The 14,354-nt window shown below is 39.8% G+C and overlaps 1 protein-coding gene across 1 annotated transcript in view; it reads right to left on the reverse strand.

Annotated features, from left to right (window-relative positions):
- MGAT4D (MGAT4 family member D) overlaps positions 1-12,718 on the reverse strand; it is a 37,571-nt gene extending 24,853 nt beyond the window's left edge. The window contains exons 1-2 of the mRNA XM_058838095.1: positions 12,276-12,718; positions 1,075-1,236 (exon numbers count right to left, since the gene is read on the reverse strand). Of these exons, the coding sequence (XP_058694078.1) occupies positions 1,075-1,236; positions 12,276-12,366 (253 nt within the window). The 5' untranslated portion in view covers positions 12,367-12,718. The remainder of the gene's footprint in view (positions 1-1,074; positions 1,237-12,275) is intronic.
- Positions 12,719-14,354: the final 1,636 nt, after the last annotated feature.

Raw genomic sequence — 14,354 nt, forward strand, 5'->3', positions numbered from 1 at the left:
ATATATGTGTCCAGACATTTGTGTAAGAGACAGAGACCCACAAGTCCTTCCACGCTGTTAAGCCATTAAATATACTGGCATTTTGCTGCATAGAAACCACCTTCACAACTTTTCAAGGACTTTTCCTTCTTTATTTGGAAGAAGTACATATCAAGTATTGTGCAAGGAAGATTAGTTCCATTGACTACAATAAATCTTTCAATTTTGGTTGTGTCATAAAACATCTCTGAAATGGGAAGCAGGTTAAGTGAAAATAAAAGGAAAATTATTCAGTGATTTTAAGAAATTTCTGCCTTAAATTCTGTGAACAGATTTATACTTTCTCAAATTTAGCTGTCTCCAATAAGAATCAAAAGCAGGGGGAAGGGGAACTTGCACTCTCCTTTACTACCATTTTGTGCATCAGGCAGTAACTCTTTGCCCACAGTATGTAGGGCTACTGCAGGCTGACAACGTGATTCTATTCTAAAGCTCCGAAGGCCACCACCCTGCCAATGCTCAGGCCTTTGTTTATACACATCTGAACAGTCCCAGTGAATTAATATCAGATAAACAGACAAAAACTGGCAGAGGAGAACAGCAGAAGAAACAACTCTGATTATTCAAAGAACAAATGCACCTTGTGCTTTCTTCCCCTGTAACAGTCCTGGTTAATGCCCTATTTTAGTGTGATTATCAGCCTGGTGTACTGAATGAAAATAAGGATTGTTTAATGGTAGTTTTCAGTCACACCCAGACTCTTTCTGAAGTTGGGGTATATTGTGAAGTTCCTCCAGCACAGAGATGCCTCTTCTAGTTTCCTTTCTCTCCCCAGGGAAGCTCTGCCAGTCTCAAAGGGGAGAAAGACAGATCCTGCACAACTACGTAATTTATTTTAGGTGACAAAATCAGTCAATCTATTGCACGCAACTACAGTGTGCAGACGGATAGAGATGTACAATGGTCTGGAAGGCAAGGTAACTAAAAAGTTCAATTAAACAGTGGGAAGAAGCCAGATCACCAAACTTTACATGTTGGTGTCCTAAAAAAACCCAGAAAAACAACCAAAAAAAGCCAAAGAAAATCCCTACAAACCTGTGTGATTTTTTGTCACGTTCATTCTTCTTGCAACTATATGTTTAATTTCATCTAAGGCACTGCTCAGTTCATGTGATCTTTTTATATTTTCCTTTTCAGCATACAATAGTCTTTGCTGAAGTTCCAGCAACTGGTGTTGGTACATATCTAAGTCATTTCCTGCAATAAGAACACAATTTATTTTCTAAAAGGTAATTTATATGATGGAATGAAGTTAAAGAATAGGTTATGGGCCAGAAGATCACATCACCAAAGTGTATAAAAAATAATAAAGTTTATCCAGGAGAACTAGTCTGGAAGAGTATTAAGAAGGTAGAGTTCAGGGAGCACAGCTGGATAAAGGTAAATTGAAGACAAAACCAAGAATATGAAATCCATAATAAGGAAAAATGCAGTGAAAGACTGTGAGTTGCAGGGGAAGGTGCTACATTTTTCACCAAATAACAAATTATGGTGACCCTTTTCACAATGAAAAGTATAATTATGTAATGGCACGTCTTGTGTATCAAACACTATTAAGAATTAGACACGTTGAAAGTATTCAGTCTTCATCTATGAGTTACAAGGTGTCTGGATCATGTTAAGAAGTATTACTAAAGATGCTTATATAAAGCAATACTTCAATAACATTGCCACTTTGCAACAGAGAGTAAAGAAAGTAGAAGGGGACTTCTGCCTCATTTTAAAATGTTTTACAATGCTGCTTCTTTTATTTGTCTTGTTGTGGCTTAGGTGGTTTGGCTTGGCTTTTTTCCTAGTTAAATGCTGTTATTTAGAGACTTCTCCCATTCTATTTGTGGGCTATGCTAAGTTTTATCTGTGGCAGCTCTCATTTTCTAGGACCCACCAGTGTCTCTCTGGAAAAGTGAATTCCCAGGGATTCTAACCTGCAAAAGGCACTACGAGCATGCAGAGATAACAGAGGATTTGCAGAGGTGTTTCAAACTGGAATTAACTTGCATTTTGGATAAACAGGTTTTGTTTTTTTTTATCTACATTAAACACAGGTCCTTAATTTAATCAATAAATGTGTATTTGAAGACAGAAGTTCAAAACATCTAGGAAGAAAGCAGTTAGAAAAAAAGAAGTAAACATATAATGTGTATTATCATTATTTACCTCATTAAAATTTTAAAGGTTGCTTAATAAAATCCCATTAATGTTTCCTAAAATTTTTGACACTCTTAAAAATGTTTGTAAGAAAGGCATTTGTATCTATGAGTACGTTATAATATGGAGCTATGAACATAAATTTAGCATTGCCGAAGGGAGAGAAAACCTGGATTATTTCAGCTTCATGTAACAAGACACTCCTACTTGATTGAAGTGGGCTTCCCTAAGAAAATTGGAGAATAAATTATAAAAACCACAAAAAAAGCCAAATGGAAGGTCAAAACAGATGAAGAGTCTATCTTTAAACAATATAAAATAGATAAAATAGATTAAAATATATTTCAAATTTAAAAATCTGTCATAAGGCATCAGGCTACAGAGCTGAACCCCAAACAAGCTAAATTTTTTGGCATACCTAAGGAAGATCTCTTTCATCAGCTACCATATAGGAGTACACTTTCTCATTTATGCTTTTCTTCTGTAGCTGTGTTTCCAATGCCATAATCCAACCTTTAGTTTTGTTTTTTTTCCTTTAGAATGTATATGAATAAAATGAAAACAAAACGTTTAAGCTGATTTAGGTGACTGGCAGATAACCACCACACCATTTTCATAGGAATAAAGTGATTCCAGATCAATAAACACATGTAAATATGGTGGAGATTTACCTTAAAATTCCTAGACAAATTCAGAAGTATAAGGTAAAGATACAGTAATGGATGTTTTTCTTTAAATTCCAGTTTACAGAAGGAATTGGTGAAGAAATTGCAGATGAATTATAACATCATAGTCCCTCTCTTCATAATTCTTTCAGCTATGCAGCGTCAGTGTGACTCAAAATGACCAGTGTCACCACTGGGTGACTTTTTGGCAAGCACCAAGTAATGGCAGTTGTATTTGCTTACTTACAGATGAGCCTAACAAAATGTCACAGGTGGTTGTTGGAAATAAAATGTCAATACTCAACTATCATTGAGTTCACCCAAAGAAGGTGGCATTTGTAATCGGCCTTATCTATCTCTTCAGGCCAGAAGAGGGAAACTACATTTTAAGTCTTTCAGAACTGAACCCTCTGTTCAGTTGCTAACTGAACAAGATTCTTAGTAATCACTTATCTCATTTCTTTGATGGCTCAGGAAGTAAGGGTTTGACACAAGGAACATAATTTTCACCCTTGGTGTCCTGATCTTATATCCCCAGTCGCCTGGTTTATGTTACATATTAAGTTCTGCACCTTTAAGAGTGGCTCTGATAGTGAAGGGGGGGGAAGAAGAAGCCACAATTTGTGTTGAAAAAACACATCACTGCCCTGCATCCTGCTCCTGGACTGTGATGTCTGCAGCATGGACAGACAGCAGGACAGAGCTTCTCTTTGGCTTTTAGTTAGTTTTTAGCTAGCTGAGGCAGAGGAGTTCCCTGGAACTTGTTTTTTCTTTTTTTCCTTGGATCTGTTCAAACCTGCTCTGGACTGAAAAGATCCAGACAAACCCCGGGAGCTCACACCTGTGGCCCACCAGGACCTGGGCCTCGGCACTTTCCAGCACTGGAGGGACTGATAAGAGCCTGAGCGAGCCGAGCTACACCACATGAAAAGGACTTTTTCCTGGATTTGCCATTTCACAGAACAGAACAATTTCTGTTAAATAAACAGGTTTTTTCCACTTCTCTCCAAGGAAATCTCTTTTCCTGAACCAGTTGGGGGGAGGGGCTGCTTGGATTTGCTTTCTGGGGCGATCCCATTTGGAGGCTCTCTCCCAAATTTGCCCTAAACCAGGACACTTGGTGAAGAATTAATTTATTATAAAAATATATAGTTTGAAATAGAACATGGAATGTTCTAAATTTTACTAGAGGACATGTAAATAAGCAAGATTAACTATTACTAAACTTTTGTCAAAAAAATTGTGTTTAGAAAGCAATATGAAGCTAAACACCCTAAATATTTCAACAGTCATTGAGTTTAAATGGATTTGTGTGTATGTGCATGTGTGAAAAATGTTCTTTCAGCATCTAATGATCCACAGAGAACAAAAACAGCTGCTTGCAATAGATTGCTTAGAAAGACACAGGGCACTTTTACAAACACAGTGCTTCCTGACCAGGAGGGTCAGGGAGATGGAGCTTTGAGTACAGCATGAAACACTCTCTGTGCCCAGCAATATCCTGGCTTGGCAATGCCTTGTCTAACAATGGCTCTGTCAGCAGTGAGGAGTGTCAGAATAAAACCAGAAAAGAGCAAGATAAGGACCTGCGGCAAAACTACAAAAAGCAAATTAAGGTAAAGGAGGCCCTGTAGAGAGACCCCAACAAATAAGTGCTGAGCAGTCACCACCTGTAGGAAGTTCAACAAGGGCAAATGTCAGATTCTGCATTTGGAATGGGACAATCCTGGATGTAGGGACAGACAGAATGAGAGGCTGGAGAGTAGCACTGTGCAAAGGGACCTGGGGGTCCTGGTCAATGGAAAGTTGAATGTGAGTCAGCAGTGCCCTGGGAGCCAGGAGAGCCAACCCTGTCCTGGGGGGGCATCAGGGACAGCATCGCCAGGTAGGCAAGGGAGGGGATTGTCCCACTCTGTTCTGCACTGGGGCGGCCTCACCTCGAGTGCTGGGGGCAGTTATGGGTGCCACAATATAAAACAGGCATTAAGCCATTAGAGAGGGTCCAAAAGAGGGGTCTGAAGGGAAAGCCTTAGGAGGAGCAGCTTAGGCCTCTTGGTCTGTTCAGTCTGAAAAGAGACCTCATTGTGGTCTACAGCTTCTTCAGGAGGGAAAATGGAGGAGCAGTGGAGGGCCCATACTCTGTGGTGACCAGTGACAGGACCCAAGGAAATGGCTAGAAGTTGTGTCAGAGGAGGTTTAGGTTAGATATCAGGAAAAGCAAAGGTTCTTCACCCAAAGGGTGGCTGGGCACTGGAACAGGCTTCCCAGTGCGGTGGTCACATCACCAAGCCTGACAGAGTTCAACAAACTTTTGAACAACACTCAGGCACATGGTGTGACTCTGCAAGGCCAGGAGTTGGACTCAATTATCCTTGTGGGTCCATTCCATCAAAGCATATTCTGTGATTATATGTAAAGGCTTCTTCCCTTGGTGAGCTGAAGGTGATTCACTCTGATAGGCCAAGAGTGGTTTACTGAATTTCCCTTCTAGGAAAAGTCAATGGGGCTACACTAGCTATAAGCCATGGGAGCAAAAAGAGACCCAGCCACCTCCCAGACGCAGTGATAGTACTCAGAAAGTTTTACAGTGAATTTTCAGATCTACTGTAGCTTTCCTCTGGCTGTTAACCACACATTGGCATATATACCTATGGATACCGTAATTCTAAGATAGCAACATTTTAAATGGTTTTAAATGCATTCTTGTGTTATCTCCTAAAAGATATATTTTATATATATATATATATATATATATATGTATGTATATATATATGTATGTATATTAAACTTTCCACACTGCAAACTGAAACTGTTTAGAAACAATACCAATCTCTAAAGCAAATACTCATTCTAAAAGCCAACGGATTATTTCTTTTAGCTCCACACATATATACTTCCTGTATGTTCATAAATGCTTCCAGTCTCATTAATGATTTCTGGCAATATCTAAGAACTGTGGAGAAATTCATCGCTATCTCCTCCTAGCACTCTAACAAAAATAAAAAATAAAACAAAAATAGAATTTGGGGTGGCAGAATGGAGAGAAGAAAACACTTCAAAGTCTAGCAGAGAACCTTGTTCCTATTTCTTGTTCACAAGCTACATTGTTTATCATACCTAAAGACTGTTTCTTTTAGAAATCGAAATTTGATTAATGGCCTCCTTAAAAGAAAACTATATAAACGTACTAGCTGCAAAACATCTTGTCATACTCTGTGCTTGGAACCACTGCTCACTGTTCAGGTTAATGAGGCATATTGAACTACTGAGGCATGCATTGCACTAATAACTAGAAGTTCATTATCTCTCCATAACTGATATAAGATACCTTTCTGAATCTGGTTACATGCTTTGCATGCTCAGGTTTTGTGCTCTCTGAGTAAGGAAGGAAAAAAAAAATTCCCCAAACAATGACTCTGTCTCAGGTCAGAACAGCAAGTTCTTAGGCAATCACTTAAATTCAACAATGTGCATTACGTTTAACTATTTACGTTTAGAGTCTTACAGCACAGTATTGTGTCTTCCAAAATGTTAGAGACGTCATCTCGCCTTCGACAGTGTCCACATCAGAAGCTACAAGGCAGTGGAAGGACTTTGCATTAACCCAGGGACATCAAAGAAAAGCACTGTGCCAGCAATTTGGGGCAGGGGAGATAGGTTCCTCTATTCCCATACAGGGCATACTGGGAATAGAATCAGAACACTTTCAGTATTAAAACAAATACACATTTTACAGAGTTAAAGGCAGAGCCAAGTTAATAACTGGATTTTAAAAACTCACGATATTGTTTAACAAACATGGACTCAGTCTTGAGTTTGGCACAGAATATTTTTTACTGAACGATTTACATACTGTATATAACTGAAGCTAAATAAGCAAACTTGTTTCAAAGAAAATACAACTTAAGCTCTAAAAATATTTTCTTAAATGTTAGCAAACAATCCTCATTTTAGACTCAAGTCTTTTCCCATATTAGGACGTAGTGAAAAGTCATCTTAAAACATTCAGTCAGAACAACAACATATAGGAAAGCAATATTACTAAAATAAGTGAAAAGATATAGAAATTGAATGGATATTGTATGGTGTTTGCCCATAATTGGTACACTTTGGTTATAAGGTAGTACTCATTCACTTCAAGCAATTGCTATTGCAATATGGTTGGTGTTTTAAATCCTTTACTTCTCTTCCTGAGGTAGCAACAACTACTAAATTATACACACATTTAGTTAAATGCCTAACCACCAACCAAGGTATTTCTGTAGAATATACTCTGTTCCTCAAGACTCAGTGCACAACCCTAGGAAAGCATGAAGGTCATATGTTTGCACTTGTTTAAGTATAGGTTATGACGTGACACTACAGCAAATGAAGAGAGGTCTGAAATGCTCCGTTATCCCTTTCTCTACAAAACACAACAATAACTGGCCTCTTTTTGTACCACAAGATTTATGGCTAAGTTCCGTTACTCTTTAGTCACAGTCCTGAAGTAACAGTAAGAAGCAGCAGAATCTTCATTTAGTAAATTACACTTTGAAGCCAGCAAAACTACACAGTTTTTCTAAGTCTAGGATATGAATTTTGATATAAAATTTTGAACCAGTAAATACTAAACTTTAAGTGGACCATTTGAGGCTGTTGTATGTTGGAGGGTTTTTTTAATGCCAAAATGCAGAAGAACTACACAAAGAAACTGAGTAATAAATAGATGGACTGAAAAACTCTTTCCTTATCACACTGTGTATTTCAGCCACATCCTAACTGCCACGTATTGAGGCAAAACCTTAATGTGTAATAATCTCTGTTTGCTCTCAGTGTCACTGGAAGGAAATGTACACATGAAGGCAAGACATAGCCTACCAGTCAGCTAGGACAGCTGGGAAAAGTGGTGGTTAAACACAGCCTAACAGTTCTAGAGAAGACAGGAAGATTGGCGTCTGCATGTTCAGAAATCTGGATAAGCTGTATTGGCAGAAGTGAGTGACAGCAGTGTAATTCAAGACTTCCTTATCAAATTTGTCAATTTGCCACTATTTAATTGAAGCTTTGAGCCTGAGTATGCCAGTTTGGACTGGACAGGAAACCTGCAAAGAACTCCGTCACAAATGACAGAATCTCCTGAGGACCTGCACTTGGCTGCGCAGCTGAAACAAAGCATAACATAACAGGTAGAAGATGGCTGGAAATACAAGAAATGTGTAATCATGCTGTCTGGACTAGCATGCACATTACTGTATTTCAACAAGGAAAAAAAATACTTTCATCAGAAATACCTCTTTAACCCTTTGCAATGATGAAACTTCCCTTCCACCCCCTCCCCGCCGCGATTTGTTGAACAAATTCAAGATACAGATGTACATACTTGTGTCAATGTAATCATATGAGTAGTTTCTCTCTTGTTCATCCTACCTCAAAGGAACAACTAAAGAAATTCTGGTTTCACAGTGTTTGACTCAAGATGTGTATATTAACATGCCTAGATCCTTGTACCATCATATTTCAGCATCAACTTCTATCTTCCAGGCAAAGCTAACTTTTAATTTACTTGGACAAAGTATCCCAGAAATTTAGGTGAAGAGGGCAGCAACATGTCAACAAATCAGTTCAAAGAGATTTAATCTTGCAACCCTTGAGAGCAACATGAGAAGTACTGCCAAAAGAGACAATCCAATTTACCTCGTTGCTGTGACTTAAAAAAATTTCACTGTTATTCAGCAGACACCAAAATTTATTTTTATTCAGCAATACTGTTTCCTCTGAAGAGGCTTAATGTAAGTTCATGAGTTTATGCCTTCTGTTTTTCAAGTGGGGAAAACATTGCTGCCTCCTTACATTTACTTTATTCTTTTTCTATAGCTGTGATTTTTATTTTTTTTATGGATTAGTATTTACAAGGAAAAACAATAGCTAAAATTGTGTGAGAAAATCACTACATATTTTATAAATTGTATACTATTTCTCAGAACTCCAAACCTATATGAAGAGTGTTTTTGTGAGAGCAAACGATTTTGGTCTGGTGAATTAACAAGTGAATTGTTACTCAGTTTCACAAGCAGAAACCGCTGCATAATCCTAACAGCCTTTTCTATTCTCAGATACAAACTGTTTGCTTCAGACAAGTTTGGCTTGGGGACTGGGGAGGGACGAAAAAGTTCACAGCAAAACCATGCAGGACATGGAACAGGAATTGCTGCAGACTGCTCGCTAATAGCAGCCTATGTTCACAAGCACTCCAGTGGACGCTGAAGGAATCACCACACAACTTTAGACCCAGCATTTGCTTTCACTGAAGATCTGACCATTACCAGCTGTCTCCACAATCACTTTTATCTCTTTTTCTTTTTTTTCCTGGCCACAAAAATATCACTATATTTAGTACGGAAGCTTTGCTTATATTAATAAGGCAATGGGAAAAGTGATTATAAAAACATTTTCCTAACCACAGTTAAAATATACACAGTATTATCCACAATAACTGAAGTCTAGTGACAGTGGTAGATTCGGATATTTTATTTTTAAGTGAATGAGGGAGTAGCATCTTCCCTGCTATGCCAGTTTGAGTTACTTGTACTTGATTTTAGCCTCACAACTCCAAGTCAATACTCAGGCTGCACATAATCAGAAGCAGCACCAAAGAGCCAATTATTTACTGCTGTCATTGACAGTAACCACATTTCAATTCAAATCTCTCAAGCTACCTGTATTGAAAGGCATTTAAAGGTCACTGACTTAAGCTACTGATTTTTATTTGCACAGAAATTGGGACAGAGCCAATATCTGATTTAAACTTCTAATATTCAAGGGCTCTGAGACTGTGGACAAACTGAACAATATTTTACAGGACAATTATACTTTTTATGTTATAGAAATACTTAAGACCACTAGTCTTAAGCTTGGGTGTCCTGTCCTAGTCTTACAAAGCTTATTTACTATCCCCAAACCACTGCTATCCAAGAAACAATTAACTAGACGGAAACTTGAGGGAATACTACAGACTACTGCTACTTAGTGTGATAGATTGTAGTCAAAAATCAAGAGCAGCCTAAACATTTCTATAGGCAGAGCAGAGAAGTTAACAAAAGTTAGGAGAGATTTACACAAATGTATGAAAGAAAATGAGCCAGAAAACATTTGAAAAATGAGGGAAAGAGATGGGACCTGACAAGCTGCAGCAGTACTCACAGAAACTGGTGGGTTAAGTGGAAAGGACATTAGAAAACACACATCGTAGTTTGAGATGCACCAAAAGTGGAAATTCCTGTAATGCTCTAAGCATGACAATGCAGAGCAAATTCAGCATGGCAGAAGGAAAAAACCAGAGGTTTAAAAACATCCAAGCAGATATATATGTCTGTTTTCAGAGCAAAAGATTAATTTCAAACCATTTTCTTAAACCAATACCCTGTGACAACAATAGAGCATTAGTGTATTTGCAATGCTTCTCTCTCTGTAGAAAAAGGTAATAACCTTTTTTGTTGTTACTCATGGCTAGCTGTTCTTAAGGTTTTCTGGATGGGTAGAAGGCTTGTCTTTTAACACCCCTTGGGAACAAAGACTATATTTTCAGTAAAATAAACATAATACAAAGTCATTCACTACATACTGCTACTTACTTTCTCCTTTCATTACTAATATTAACTATTTTATTTACACATTTGTGAGATTTATCAAGCTTAAGAGAGTCTTTCAGACTTTAGACTACATATTCATATACACAATGGTCAAAAGTTTGCAAAAAAACTCCAGGTAATAATAATAATTATAATAATAATAATAATAATAATAATAATAATAATAATAATAGTAATTAGAAAAGTTATACCATCTGAGAGGAATTAGTTACTCAGCTTACTGTGGAGGAGGAGCCAACTGTGGAAAGAATAGTTAAGACAACACAAATACGCAAAACACATTATCCCTCTTGCCCAAAACAAACAAAATACAAACAAATCAAATATCCAAGCAAAACAGCCCACTATGGAATGTCATCAGAGAAATGTCAAAAAGAAAGTGAAATGAAAATGTAATGTCAGTAATGAGGAGTCCCAAAACATGAGCCACAACACAACACAATGGTAACTACAGATTGGACAAACATTTTCATTCTGACATCTCTTGGATCTTAGCCTCCTAAGACACACCTTTAATTTTCCTTTCCCACTCCTAGCAGGAGTGCCACTGAAAACATAAAATGTTGTAAGATAAACAACTATATAGTTGACTTAAAAGGCAGGAGGATCAGCACTGCCTTAACTCTATTCAACTGCCATTGTGGGGCCAAGATCTCCAAAACCACTTTCATTTGTTGCAGGAATAATCAATATAAGCAAATTATCTGCTAGTTGGAGTTGTGATCATTCCAGAAATTACTAAGTGGTTTATTCTAATTCTGCATCTATAAAACAAAACCTGTTACAAAGGTGCATGTAGGAAGCACTTAAAGATCCACTCTTTTCCCCCACCCCAAATCAACCACCCCTTCACCCATAACAAGACATGTCTGCAGGTCTCAGAGATACTATTGAAAAGATCTTCTCATTTCCTTTTGGAAAATACCATCAGTTCTACCTTTCCTATATTGGCTCAGAGAATCTTAGACATGGCTTTATGTAGATCTATCTGGCATGTGCCACCTACATAACCTACTAAAAAGATAGTGTATCATTTTAAAGTTTAGAAATAAAATATAAAAATTCAGATTTTTTTCTCTTATTCTTTTCCTCGAAATACACACAGGAAAAAGTGACTATACATGAGGCAGGATGGATAATGCTACTTTATCCTCTCTGACAATAAAATCAAAACCACTTTAAAAGCGACAACCACAGCAATCACATTTAGATTTTTCTTTTCATCTTAATGCAAGATGCCTGTTACAAAAAGAGTTGGAGAAAAAAAAGAGTTAGGAAAATAAAAGTTCAAAAGAAACTTTTATTGTTTCTTAAATTTAGGGTTGTATTTTTAATAGGACAAGTACGGCCCAAGGACACAATTCTGTAAGCTGTTTCGCAAGGTTGTGCCTGGGGACAAGCCACGACCCCGGGGGAACAGGCGAGACCCGCATGCTCAACCTTACACGCGGCCAAGGCTCGGAGCCACACAGGTTCCTCATTTGCCCAGCACGCCCGGAGAGCCGAGCGGGTCCGGAGCTCCGGAAGGTGATGGGGCGACCTGCCGCGCCCCCCGCCGCAACCCGGCTACCGACTGGCCGCCGCACGACGGGACGGAGCCGCACGACGGCCGGCTACCGCTGCCCCCGGTACCGTCGGGCGCGGCTCCAGGCGGGCAGACCCAGGCGGGCACACCGGGTAGGGAGCCAGCGCCGCACTGTCCCGGCGAAAGGGGTCCAGCAGGTGCCACCGCGCCCCGCGCTCTTCGTGTCCCAGACAAACAGGACGGGGCGCCACCGCCGCCCACTCTCACCTCGGCTCCCCTGCCACACCGCGTACCACAGCAGGGGGAAGGCGGTGCCGAGGCACAGCGCCGGCAGCACCTGCCCGAGCCGCAGCCGCATCTCCCGCGGGCGCTACCCGCACGACCCGCACGCCACCGTCGCCGCCTCTGCCCGGGCAACGCGGGCCGGGCGTGTTCGCGCCGCGCTGCCCTACGCTGCCCACTCCCCGCGCCGAGGGCCGCGGCACGTCCCGCCTCGCTACTCGCCGGGCGGGGCCGCCAAACTCTCCCGCTGTACATCGGCCTTCCTCTAGGAGCGGGTGTCCCCTCTGCACTTTGCGTGTCCCTGCGGACGGGCACCCGCCCCTCCTGCCGGCCGGATTTCGCCCGGGAGACACCAGCTTCGTGAACAAGTGCCCAAGCCAATGCCCTCTGTAAAGCCCCTCAGAGCCCTCCCCTGCCCTCAGCCTTCCCGACGCTCGGACCCACGCCGAGAAACCTCTTGACTGCGGCAAGTATAGACTGTTTTCACAACCAAAACGTCTCGGACCGGCACTTCGGCAGGTGATGTTTAGCCCAAGTCATACCATTGAAAGGAATAAGATGAATGTGTCTTTACAAACAGGTGCTGTGAATCTGCTTGTAGATAGGGCTAGAGACTGTAGATAAGGAAGTAACAGGAGAAACCACCAGTTTCAGAAAATGTTACAAATTGACAGGGACTATTGCTCAGCCAAGGTCATGCTAAATTCCTGAACTTCGAGAAAAATAATAAAGACTTGATAGAACTATCTTATGCAAGGGGTGGTGTGTGTGCGCATGCACATGTTAAGGGGGAGATGTAGTAGGCAAATCGGGAAGCCTGTACCTTCCAAGTACCTGCCACGTACCAAGCCAATGGAGAAGGAAAGAGGGTGATGTGGCTGGGAAAATCAGTATAATTGTGTCCTCCAATAATTTGAGAGACCCCATGGGAAATGCCTCATGGCCTCTCCTTTTGTTCATGAATAAAGTTACAGGACTCCTCTGTCTCCTTTTTGGACATAAATCCCTCATGATGTGAATTTTTTCTGCACATCATTGTAATGGTCAACATTCTTTTGCTCATTTAAAACCAATGGGGCATTTGTTTGCATATTGCTTGTAAGATTGTATCAGGAAGCCAAGCTGTGTATAATTAATACATGCATTTAGAACAGTCACAGAATCAGGTAAATAAACCAAGCTTTTCAGTTCACCTTTAAAGAGGAAGGAGGGCAAGAAGCTGCAAAATCTAACCTGATAAAAGTCTGATGGTACACTAGTACCTCTACACTGGTAAAAGTATTATACTTCAGCCACTTCACACATGTGCCTTTTCATTTAGGCATGCACACCTGTTTACTTTTTTAAGTCTTCAGCAATCCATAAGAAAAAATAAAATAAAATTAATCACTGTTTAGAATCTTCTACAACATAGTTTTTAAAGGGAATGGATACCTTATTTACCAAGGTTTCTGGAACCACTTACAGCAACACAGTTCTAATAGAACCACCTATGTTTTATAAGAAAAAATGTTGCTCCTTCTTATACCTGATTAGCAGGTATTTAGTGGCTTTTGCTTTCACATGTTCTCTACTTGCTCACAAATCTACCTTTCATTCTACACCTACGATAAAGAAAATATAGTTTTCCATTCTCTGTTGCAAATGTGCAAAGGACAGCTTCAGAAATCAGACTGGACTTGGGAAGCTCTCAAAAACATTAAGTTTTTGCTCTCTAAGCTGTTATCTACTTCCTTAATATATTACTATCATATATAATTTGATACCTTATTTACACAGAGGACAAAGTATTTTAGATAATTTGTTTTCTATAAAGATGTTTGTATTAGTAATACAGTATCTCTTCCTTCCTTTTCCCTATTTACTTAACAACTCTACCTCATTTTCTACCAAACCCCCAAATCATTTGGGAGGGTGTGATGCAAAGCACTGACAAATCCCACAACAGTTGTGTCCAGACACAGGTGTGCTGGAGTCCTAAGGTCAGTGCTGCCTTTATGTGCCACTCTTTATACTAACAACTGTATAACTATGTCCTTTTTGGAAATCTTAGACCTCACAAAT

The sequence above is a fragment of the Poecile atricapillus genome, chromosome 4, assembly GCF_030490865.1.
Source record: "Poecile atricapillus isolate bPoeAtr1 chromosome 4, bPoeAtr1.hap1, whole genome shotgun sequence".
NCBI lineage: Eukaryota > Metazoa > Chordata > Aves > Passeriformes > Paridae > Poecile > Poecile atricapillus.